Here is an 11605-nt window from a genome sequence, read left to right as displayed (position 1 = left end):
CCCTCAGGCAGCTCACTAGTTGGAGACGTAGTTTGTCATCCTGCGGGGAAAGCAGTTTGCCCTTTTCCCCTCCTGGGGCACTGGGCTGGGTGCTTTGTCCTGCTGGAGTAACAGCGCCTTTCATGCCGTCGTCTTGTTTCAGACCAGCAAAGATGCCACTGTAGATGACTGACTTGCTCGTGCCTTGTGTGCTATGGCTCTACATGGCCTCTGCAGGACCAGAACGTGCTAATCTGAGCCCCAAACAAGAGAAGAGCATCAGGCTCGGGTCAGGAGCTCCTCCGTCTCAGCCGCGCCAGGCCTGGCACCTTGTTCAGCAGCAGGCGAAACCCGTCTGGAATTTAGAGAAGAAGTACGTGAATGTTTTTCAGGATCACAGCCTGCTGCCCTCAGGGATCCCTCTGCAGCAATCCTGTTTCTTGTGCGCACCGTCGCTATGCCATGCACGCCCCGGTGAGGACGCCGTCCCGAGCCTGCCCTTGGCCCGGCCCTGCCTGGACCTGGGCGGGAGTGCTCCGTTCTACCGACGCTCCTGCCTCAGACCCAAGCCCTACAGGTTTCCTTTCCGAAGCCCCCCGGACACCGGCTCTGCCACAGGAAGGGTGATGTCTTCCTTGCTGATGGAGCCCTGCCTGATGCCTGCGCTGGTGGAGGAGAACTCTGGGACTGGCGTCAAAGGTTCTGCTCTCAGTTCGGGTCGGCAGACTTCCAGCTCCTGTACTCCAGTGCTCAATAACAACTCCTTCCTACGGCCAAGCAATGCTAAAGTGCCTTTGCTGCCATCACCAGAGATCAAGAAGGTGAAAAACATCCACAGCTTCCCTGCCATCTCCTGGCCCCACTGTGGGAATGATGGAGACAGCTCCCCCAGCAGCTGGGCCAACAGAACAGTGAAGAGCAGTGACCTCGTGTTGGAGCACACCACGGTCCCCTCCATGAACCTTGTGCCCAGCGGCGTGGCGCTCGGGAAGGACCAGTGCTTGCGGAAGGGTGCTGAGAGGAAAGCACACAGCTTAAAAGAGAAGGAGCCAGAGATGAGCCTCACAGAGGCTGTGCAGTTGTTAGCCGGACAGACTGCCTCACGCAACGGCTTTGGACGTGAAGTTGAAAGCTCTGGCCTTATAAGTGCGGGCAGCCCGTCCAACTGGAAGAGCAAGTGGGGGCAGCACATCATAGTGCAGCTCACCCCAAAAGAAACCACTGCTCCCCTGAACTTAGAGCTGGGTAACCATTGCCATAACGGTAACTCGAGCCTTATGGGCACTGATGGTGCCGTTGTCTGCACTAAGCACATCAGTGTCCATCTCTTGGCCTCACGTGCTGGCTCTCCTGACCGCGGTGCCCACTGCCAGCCTGTGAGCGTGCTGAGCCCCCGCAGCAGGGACCAGGTGGCGAGAGCAGAGCCTCCATACCTCGCTGCTGTCTCTGAAGTGGCAACTCAGATGTCCACCATCCAACTGGAGAAAGAGGAGAAGTTGGCCCAGGATGTGCTCCCAGGAAAGCTCGAGTAAGTAGAGTCAGGAGGAGGAGGGAGGCTGTGGTGGAATGGGATGGAATGGCCATTGCATCTGCGTGTGTTGGGAGAGGATGCACTGCGGGCGCTATGAGGGTGATCATAAGGATAACCATGGGCTGTGTCCAAAATGCTTCTGTGGCATCCTGGTGTGGGGAGGAGCCTTCCTGCCACTCCCAGCTTGATGCAGGCACTTGAGGTGGCTCTGAGCCCTTCTGCCTTCTTCAGCCACAGCATGGAATTGCAGTGTGGGATTTCTAGCTTGCTTCCCACACAGTCACGTGCAGTCCTGCTTGCTGTGGCAGGTTCTGCTTGTATTTTGGGTGAAGCCTGCTGTCAAGCCAGCTCCAGCAAGGCTTTCCTGGGCAGAGACGTGGATTCCTAAAGGAACGTGGAGCTGATGCAAGACAGGGAGGGTGCAAGGACACAGAGGTCCTGCTCCTGCTCTCCTACTGGGAGAGGGTGTCCTTGTGCCTCTTTCTTTCTGACTGCTCTGGAAAATGTTACCTCTCAGGGTGCCTTGGGACCTTTCCATCTTGCTAGCTTGGAATAAGTGCTTGTACATCAGCACCGGGGAGGGCAGTGCTGTTGCTGTCCTGCCCATGTTACCTCACGCTGCACCGTGGGCTCCTGGGCCTTTTGGCCCTGGGAAGCGTGTGCCACCCTTCTGATACGATGTCCTTTGTACTAGTGTCACTGCTGAAGAGTTGCTGCTGGAGCCAAACCATCCCCAGGATGAAGCAGAGGAAGAACTTCCTAATGGACTGGATGAGAGCTGCAGTCAGGAGGAGGATGAGGATGAGGACAGTGAGTGCTGGCTCTCTGGGGAGGGCTGTGCTTCAAGCCTCAAAGTGGGGAATGCGTGGGCCATCTGGGAGCTGGTGGTGAGCACCGCTGCCCTCCTGTCTTACATTCACGCCATCATTTCAGGATGATCTAGAGATTGTGCTGAGTCCAAAAGCAATTTAGCAGCAACACGAAACTGAGTAGGTTCCTCTGGGGAGTGGGCTAGGCTTCACCACTGTCCTACTCCAAAACTTACCCATCTCCTCTCTATTCAGGGCTGTCAGCTCCACCCCCTGCCCTGCCTTTTATGCCACCAATTAGTGGGCAAAACCCAGGATTCAAGGATTCAGGGCAGCAGGGAAGGGTCTGTCCCCTGCAGCATTTGTTTTCTCTTCCTAACTGTGTGTGCATTCACTCCCCGTGGAGACAAAACTTAAGTCTGTCCCTTCCTGCAGGTGACTCAGATGCTGCTTCTGTCGGTGGCATGTCATCCCCTGGCTCTGTGGCTCCTGTGTCCAGGTTAGTAGCTGCACACAGTGCACTTGCTGTCTTTGTCCAAACTTGTCCATCTTTACCTTTCCTGGTGACAGAGGAGAGTGGTAGCACGTGGGGGAGTAGAGTGAAGGTAGCAACCGGCTTTCCAACTGAAATGAGCTTCCATGCTTCCCTGCAGACCAAAGCTACCTCTCTTGCTACAGAGAGCAGCCTGCAAAGTGCTGAGGGTTCATCCACCACAGCAAAACAGGGGTCTTAATTTCACTGCTGCTGCCAGTTGCTGGGTTAAGTTTACTGGATTAAGTTGGGCTCTTGCAGTGTTGTTGTCTTGCAGACGAAGCAGAGTAGAGATGTCCTGGGCCAGAGATTGCAGAAGCTCCTTGGTATCTTATGTCTCACCATTGCATCCTAGATACAAGTTCTGGAGCCTGGGTTTTTCTTTAGCTTTTGGAATGAGGATTGATCAGCCCATGGTCATCCGAGCCCTGCCTTCATGACTTCTGGCAGACCTTTGTGGGACTTGTTGTTGCCCATCCAGCAACAGGAGCTGGTCCTTGCAGCTGTGCTGCCCCTTGCACTCAGGCTGCCTCAGGCTTTTCTGTCTGCCTGACAGCTTGCTGCTTTCCGTCGTGCCATAACTCACCTGGGCAATGAGGAAGGCTTCCTGCGAACAAGTGTTGAACCTCAGGGTGCTGCAGGACTCCAGGTGCACACACATGGTTGTGAAAGTTGTGCAGAAGTGACATAAATGGGACCAGCAGCTGTTTCTGGCAGGACATGGCTGGTTGGCCTTTGGGGGCACATGGAGGGGAAGAAGCATTTGGGCCAGATGCCTTCTGTGACAGGGAGGGAGGGATGTCAGGCACTTCTCTGTGCAGGCTCTGTGCTGAGCTCGAAGCCTTTGCAGCTGCTTCCTGCCTTCAGTCTGTGGTGGGCAAAACCAGCTGTGTGCCAGGGAATGTTAATCAGTATAATTTATTTCCAGTTAACAAACTTTTAATTACCCATATTGAAAAAATGTATATATACAAGGACTTAAGTGAAACACCTCTTCTTCCCCTGTCCTGGTCTCCAACCCTTTCATGACAGGCTACGCTCAGTCCCTTCAGTGAGGCGAGGGCTGGCCTGGGAAGTTGGGGTCAGCATGTTGTGGTTCCTTTTCTTTTGCTGTGGTTTGTTCCTTAGTGGATTGCTCTGGTGTGGCTTCTTCCCTTGGCTGCAGTGGCATATATGTGAATATGTGTTCATTATAAATTCTACTTTTAGTGTCATCACAACTTAATAGATATGTTGTAAATTCTACCCTTGCACCCAGGTGTTAGGGCTTGCTGTGGTAAGAAGGTGTCTATACAGTCAGTAGAACTCCAGCCCTCTTCCTTGCACCACACCAAAACCAAGAGGGTTACAACAGCTGAATCATATACACATTACAACCTCCACCCCTTGTTCCTGTGGACTAGGTTATAGAGTTTGTCATGTAACACACTCCACCCCTTGCCACAGCAAAACAAAAAACCTGTGTGGGTTACACCACTTGGCATACGCGTTCATTGCACACTCACCCCCTCGTTGTGTTGATTGGATTACTGACCTTAAGTGCCCAATGCTTGCACCACATTGCAATGATGCAAACTCCTGATACCAGGATCAAAGCTCCTTCCAGCTTCACCCTTGCACTGTTTTTCACCTTTAGTCAACCACCTACTGCTTCATCTTTCCTAGGAACTGCACTGAGTGCCTGGCCCAGCCTGCTGAGGCTCAGCAGAAGGTGCTGAAACCAGCTCTTGTCTGCAGTTTATTCCCTAACGTGCCTCCAACTATCTACTTCAGCAGTCAGGATGAGAGAGGTGAGCTGGGGTCTGTCTCTGTGCAGGGAGAGAGTGGCCAGCGTGTTGTTAGCAAGCAGTGGTGCCAGTGCACAGCCAGGACCTGGCTGGCAGTGGCTCCCCTTCACCATTCCCATGCGACCCAGCACTGCTGTGAGATTCAAAGGGCTGGAGTAAAATGATGGCTGCTCCCTCAGCCTGAAGCATGAGTCAGGCTGCCACCAATTGTTCCAGTGTCCTGAATCTCCCACAGCCATGGGGTCTTCTGCTAGTTCTGTGAAGGGGCCTACATACCCTCCTTTGAAAGCCTGGTGCCTGTGCAGCAAAACATAAGAATTTCCCTGGGTATGGCTGTAGAAAATCAGGGTTATTGTGTTTGTTTTCCTTCTGTCCTTATCTTTTTGCGTTCCTAGTGGAAAAGCTGCCTTGGGAGCAGAGGAAGCTGCTGCGGTGGAAAATGTGCACAGTCACACCGAACATAGTGAAGCAAATCATTGGCAGGTCCCATTTCAGAATCAGCAAAAGTAAGTTGTGGGAGGCTGGCAGCATCTGACGCATTGTGTCCCCCCTTGCCTCTAACCCATGGGTGTGAGAAGGCAGACTGCCTGCGAAGGGCAAAGCAGGAGCAATACAGGCTTGGCATTGCAGGATGCTGGGCTCCCATTTCTGCCTGTCCAACCCGCAATATCTGAGCTATGTGGGTGCTGGCAGGGCCTGATCTCCCTCTTGGCTTGGTCCCGGCATGGACCTCAAGGACTTACTCCTGGGTTGTCAGGAGCTGAGGCAGTGTGTGAGGCAGCAGAACTGTGCTCCAGCTTGTTTGAGCTGTGCCTCTAGATGGTGCTGCCACTCTAAGGAAGCTGGTACCAACTCATCTGGTACCAACCCCAGCACTGCTGTCCCTTGTCCCTGTGTGATGAAGAAGAAGCTGTTCTCTCTGACCATAGCCAGAATGTTCTCAGGGTTGGGATCTTGTCACTGAAGAGATGTATAGGGGAGAACTGGGGCTTGGGGAACACTGAGCATTTGTAGCTATGATCTGTAACATGGTGTGTGATCTCCCAGCAGTACTTATGGGGCTCCTGCATCTGTCAAGAGACCTCTGCACAGACCATTTTGGGGCTATAATGGGACAAGCAGGGCAGAACAAGACCTAGGAAGTCTTGCATTCCTACATGTTCCTCTGCAGTGCAGTGCTGGTCAGCCACCTGCTTCATTCGCCTGCTGTGAAGCAGGGAAGTCAGGTTATTCGGGACTTAAAGACATTCCTTTGACCAGATCCCTGCAACAATCAAGTTTGCAAGGATATGACCCACCTGGTCAACTGGATCCCACTCACAGCCATGGTTTGGCAGCTTTGCAGTAGCCAGCATGAGTGCTTTGTACTACTGCTGTGCAGCATCTCTGGCGCACTTCTGCTGGCCCCAGGAGATGGGCTGCCCATGGGTTGAGAGGGCGTTGTGGCTGGCAGGGTACTCGGTCATGGACTTTTCCTTTTCCTACAGAAAGCAATGACTGGCTTGGCTGCTGGGGCCAGCACATGAAATCCCCTTGCTTTAAAGCCATCAAGGAGCACCAGAAGGTAGGGGCTGTTTTGGGGTGGCCTTCTTCATGTGCATGGAGAGAGTGTTGGGAGCAGTTTGGGTGCCCCTCTCTTCAGGGCTAGGTGTTTGCTAGGCAGGCTGTCCCTGCAGTGTCCCTTCCAGAGCGTGGCAGCTGGCATACCTGTGCTGGAAGATGAGCCCAAGAGACAGGCACAGCTAGGGGAGCATCCTTAGTGTGAGGGTGGCCCTTGTACAGACTGAGGCTGTATCCAAGCCATGTTCACTTGTAAGCTCATCTAAATTCATTCATTGTTGCTTAAAGTGGTCCTTCTTCTGGCAGAACTCAATGGTAGCACCAGTGATTTGGTACCCATCATACATAAATGTTTGTTCTGGAGAGCCATGATGCTCCAAACTGCTCAGTCTTGTGGCAGTAGCCAGGGCTGGAAGCTAGCCATCTCCAGCCCTGTTCCTGTCCTGCTGTAGGGTCTTTCTGTCCACAGAGCTTGTGTTGCATGGCGGGACACTGGCATACAGTTTAGAAGCAAGTGGGAAACCACTGGATTGGAGGATACTGCCAGAGGAACCTCAGAGGCTGAGGGTTAGTGCCCTGCAGCTGCTCGGACATCAGAATGGATGAAGTGGCAGCTGCTGGCTTTGTAGCCAGTGCGGGTCACCGTGCAGGTGTTTGTCCCTGCAGGGCTTTGGGAGTAGGTGGGTCCTGTTTTGGTGCAATCCTGGAGGGGGGAACAAGGAGTGTTACCAGGCACTGTGTTCAGAAAGGATGGATCCTCTGGCCAGGGAGTGGCAAAGGGTGGGCAGGGAGGTGGGGAAGCAGCAAGATCTCACAGCATCTGGGTTCCTTTCCAGCTAAACCACTTCCCTGGTTCATTTCAAATTGGGAGAAAGGACCGTCTGTGGCGCAACTTGTTGAAGATGCAGGCTCGCTGTGGAAAGAAGGAATTTAGCTTCTTCCCTCAGTCCTTCATCTTGCCCCAGGACATCAGATTGCTCAAGAAAGCATGGGAGGAAGGAGCCAGCCACCAGAAATGGATTGTGAAACCAGTAAGCGCAAAGCAGAACTCAATCCTCTGTCCCACTGTAGCTGTAGGGAGAAGATCTGATCCCTTCTTGTTTGTGTTTTGCAGCCAGCATCAGCAAGAGGCATTGGTATCCAGGTCATCCACAAATGGAGCCAGCTCCCAAAAAGGAGACCATTGCTGGTACAGAGGTGAGTGAAAGAAAGCAAGGTTGACACACAGCCTGGGATATCCTAGTGACCAGGTCTGGGCCACTGCCCAGTGGGAGAGCAGAAGCATCCTGATTTGCATCTGGAAACTTCTCGACTGCCTGGGCATAATACTGCTACTGGGAGTATGGATCTGTCAGCTGCAGCTGGGCTTACTGGAGTGCTGCTGTCTCTGTTCAGATTTTTGAGGTCTGGAGTACAAATGAGTTCCATGGGCTTTCTGGAGCTTCTGTCTAGAAGGTGATCCAGCTTCAGGTCTGCTGTGATCCTGCTCCCACTGCTTTGTACTCTGGAGTTTCACATCTTTGGAGGCAAACCAACCTTTTCCAGTGCCCACAAGCACAGTGGAAGCAGAAGTCCCAGGGCAGAAGTGGCAATTGTCAAAGGTTTTTTGTTATTCAAGTTAGAATGGGGCAGTAAGAGCCTCTGTGGTTTTGGATGCTGGTCAAAGGGTTTTCTTGAAATAACAGGATTTTCAGAATCTCCTTCCCCTTCTGCAAAAAAATGGAAGAGCTCATCTTGGTTTGAGGCTGCTTTCTGAGAAGGTTCTTGTGAGGGCAGGAAAGCTGTCTGGTGTTTGGCAGACGGGGAACTGCTGTGTTGGCTTGTCTGTTCTTCCCTCTCTGCTTCCCATGCAAAGTGATAAGCTTTCCTGTACAAAATCTGGGGTAGAGATGTTCCTGAGCACAAAAACCCTCTTGCGATGCCTGCTTCCCTCTGCAGATACCTGCACAAACCCTACCTCATTGGCGGGAAGAAGTTCGACCTGAGGATCTACGTTTACGTCACTTGCTACGATCCTCTCAGGGTCTACCTGTTCCAGGATGGATTGGTTCGCTTTGCTAGCTGCAAGTAGGTTGTGTGGGAAAGCGGTGCTGGGGGGCTGCCTCGGTGCTGAGGTGTGTATGGCTGTGGTACTGCCCCCAGCTGGGGCAGGAGGGAGTCATCTCATATATGGTGACGCTTGAAACTGTAGCTTGCTCGCTTAAGAACCAGTCTGGAAACACACGGGGTCACTGCAGGTGACAGTGTTGAAAGGGAATGTGAGAGGGTGCTTTGTTCATCCACCTTTCCCACAGACAGATCAGCTCAGTGTAAAGCAATTCTTGAAAACACTGTCTGTGCTTCATACTGCCTAAGAGCTGGAGTACCAGAAACTGAGGTATTTCTTCCAGTTTTGACTATATTGCTGCAGGCTGCTGCAGTTCCTTCAGTGCTTTTGCTCACAGATGCTCTGGCCTTTTCTTAAGGACCTGCTGTAAGGGTGGGATTGCATCCCACTGTCCCAGGGCAGCCTGCTCCGTGCCTCATCATTCATTGCATCAGCTCTGGGCCTGTGGGGGCAGACAGCACCTGGTGGCCTGGGAAAGGGAAGCAGCAGGGCTGGTGGGTGGCTGAGAGTGGTCTGAGATGTGAACAGAGTTTCTTTCTGCCCCATGAGCCTGGGGGCTGCCAGTTCAAGCTCTGATTGCTTGTGCTTCTGTCACTTTCTCCAGGTACTCCTCCTCAATGAAGAGCCTCAGCAACAGGTTCGTGCACTTGACCAACTACAGCGTGAACAAGAAGAACACAGAGTACAAGTCGAATTCAGATGAGACCGCTTGTCAGGGACACAAATGGTAGGTGTACTGCTTTTAGGGCACAAGACAGCTCTTTCTATTCCCTGTTAAGTCAGCCTTTCTTCAGTATTCCTACCCAAACCTTGAAAGTGCTTCCTGTATCATCTGCTCCCACTTGAGGAAATAGAAGCAGCAGAGTGATTTTGGCATGGGTTAGTATGGATGGAATCTGGCCGGTCTCCCTGGCTTGTGACTCATCCTGTCCACTGCTGCTTGAGCTGTGGTTGCCATTCATCCTGCCTGTGTCTGTGCCATTCCTTGCTTCCAACGCTGCTTTCATCTGTGCTCATTCAATCCCCTTGCCCAGTTGCGGGGGTGATGGGATGTGGTTAAAGCAGAATCTGTTTTTTTGCTGTTAGAACTTGAATGGATAACTGTGATGCTTAAATTGGCTAGATGGGAGCTTCTGCCCATCTCACACTTGACTTCTCTGTGGAGGCAGAGAAAGGGACAGTCCTAGTGGAAAACTGATAATTTATGTGCTACATGGTGTGCAGTGCTGTTTCCAGGCTGTTGGGAGGAGGGCTGCATTCTTGCAGGAGTTCTTGGTCCATGCTGTTCCATGAGTGGACTGATCCAAGGCTCTGGCCACTTGTCTCTGATTCCACAGTGGTGTTTGAACTCTTTTAAAAATAGTGCAGGATAGAGTTCTCAATTCATGGGCCTGGGCAGGGCTACTTCACTTCAAAGGGGGCTGCAAAAGGTGGTTTTGCTGTGGTAGGATTGCTTTCTCAGGCCTGGACCTTCTGTGCAGTGGTCTGTTCCTGCACTGGGACTTTGAGAAGGGTCTACTGCCCTCAGAAATTGCAATTCCATGGGGTTAGGATTGTGTGGGTTTTCAGTACTGCCATGCAATCGAAAGCTGGCTGCTCCAACGTTAAAGATGAGAGTGGCTGTAATCTATTCCATCTCGTATACAGGAAGCGTGACCTTTGGATTCCTGGCCATTAGCCACACGGTCTCACTTAAGCAACATCTGAGCATCCTTGGCTCAGTGTCAGGGTAGCTTGCAGTGCTTGGTGTGATGTGGGAAACTCGTATAAAAACAGTGACGCTCCGCCCTACCATCTTGTTCGCCACATTTTTCAAGAATTTCTCTCCACCCCCGAAGCCTCAGTGAAATGGCTCTAGCTAAAAGATTTACGGGGGTCTTGCTGTTGCTTTGCAGTGCTGCGGGGGAAGGCCTGCAGGAAGGGAAGGTTTGCTGAGGACACGGAGGAGGAGGGAAGAGAAGATCTGGGCCTGACATACCTTGCTCATGCTAATTTGGGACCTATTACTCCAGTGCTGGGACAAGTCTATGACAGATTTATGTTCCTAGTAGCTTGGGCCTACAGGTCCAGGGGCCAGACTTGGGGAGGGCAGCAACCAGGAGCTGAGGGGTTTGAGGATGGCAGAAGGATGGCCATGCCAGGGAGGAGCTTTTTCAGGGCTGCCCTCTGCTGCTTTCACTCCACTAGCAGGGCTGGGCAGCAAGGAGCTACAGAGCTACCTCCTTTGCTTTCTCTCTCCCAGGGCACTCAAAGCTCTCTGGAAGTACCTGACCCAGAAGGGAGTTAATAGTGAGGCCATCTGGGAGAAGATTAAGGACATCGTTATCAAAACCATCATTGCGTGAGTCCTGGCACTCCTTGCTCTGTATCTGGCTGAGCACCCTGGCCCCTCTGACTTTCTAGTCCTCTCTCAGCCTGGTCCTGTTGCTCTTAATCTAAATGCTACCACTGCCTTTGGCTTCTGTATTTCTCTCTGGATCCTTCCTTTCATCATTTTACTTACGTTCATGCTGCAGTAGCTGCAATGGGCAAATAGACCTTACACTTCCTGGGTCCGTTTGCAGTGCAGTGTGGTGAAGGCCAAAAAGTTGTGGTGTACCTGACGCTCTGCCACCCACTCCCTTTGCTTGGCCAGGGTGCCTGAGAAGAAAGGTCCCCTGGTGCAGGATGTATCTTGTGTTCAGAGGTGTATCCTGCTCAACGGAGCAGAGATGCTCGGGATGCAATGCTGGATCTATACACAATGCAGCAGCAGCAGCTCACAGGCCCGTGTCGGTCTCTCAGCCCACCCGCTCCCACAGCATGTGGCTGCATAAGCACTCAGAACTGGCAGCATGTGCTGTGAAGAGCCAGAGCTCTGCTGTCTGACTGTTGGAAACACGTGTTTCTTCCTTGGCTTGCAGATCTGAGCCTTACGTGAACAGCCTGGTGAAAATGTACGTGCGGCGGCCGTATTGTTGCCATGAGCTGTTTGGGTTTGATATCATGCTGGATGAAAACCTCAAGCCCTGGATCTTAGAGGTCAACATTTCCCCAAGGTAAAGTAGATTCTGAGCCACAGCAAAGTGGATAATAGCCTTTCTTTTACCACAAATTGATTTTTGGCTCATGATGTTCTCTGCACTCTGTGCTGAAAACTGTGGGCTTTGAAGCCTCTCTCTCCAGATTGCAGGAATCAAAGTCCTCCCTATCTGCGAAAGCAACATCTATCCGCAGCTCAGAAACCTTTGCCGGGCATGCTCCAGCTAGAGCCAGGGAAGAGTACATTGAAAAAGGAAGCCCAAGGAGGGATGCGTCATG

General features: G+C 52.3%; 1 protein-coding gene across 1 annotated transcript in view; it reads left to right on the top strand.

Moving 5' to 3' along the window:
• Positions 1-203: 203 nt before the first annotated feature.
• The window catches only part of TTLL4 (tubulin tyrosine ligase-like family, member 4), an 18713-nt gene continuing 7311 nt past the window's right edge, over positions 204-11605 (top strand). The window contains exons 1-12 of the mRNA XM_010181601.1: positions 204-1507; positions 2205-2320; positions 2755-2818; positions 4517-4641; positions 5034-5144; positions 6126-6202; positions 7035-7229; positions 7313-7395; positions 8137-8265; positions 8910-9032; positions 10548-10646; positions 11209-11343. Coding sequence (XP_010179903.1) covers positions 204-1507; positions 2205-2320; positions 2755-2818; positions 4517-4641; positions 5034-5144; positions 6126-6202; positions 7035-7229; positions 7313-7395; positions 8137-8265; positions 8910-9032; positions 10548-10646; positions 11209-11343 — 2561 coding nt within the window. The remainder of the gene's footprint in view (positions 1508-2204; positions 2321-2754; positions 2819-4516; positions 4642-5033; positions 5145-6125; positions 6203-7034; positions 7230-7312; positions 7396-8136; positions 8266-8909; positions 9033-10547; positions 10647-11208; positions 11344-11605) is intronic.

Source organism: Mesitornis unicolor, unplaced genomic scaffold (assembly GCF_000695765.1).
Source record: "Mesitornis unicolor isolate BGI_N332 unplaced genomic scaffold, ASM69576v1 scaffold34633, whole genome shotgun sequence".
Lineage (NCBI taxonomy): Eukaryota > Metazoa > Chordata > Aves > Mesitornithiformes > Mesitornithidae > Mesitornis > Mesitornis unicolor.
Note: the sequence above shows the minus strand (reverse complement) of the source record. Positions and strands in the feature narration are given on the sequence as shown.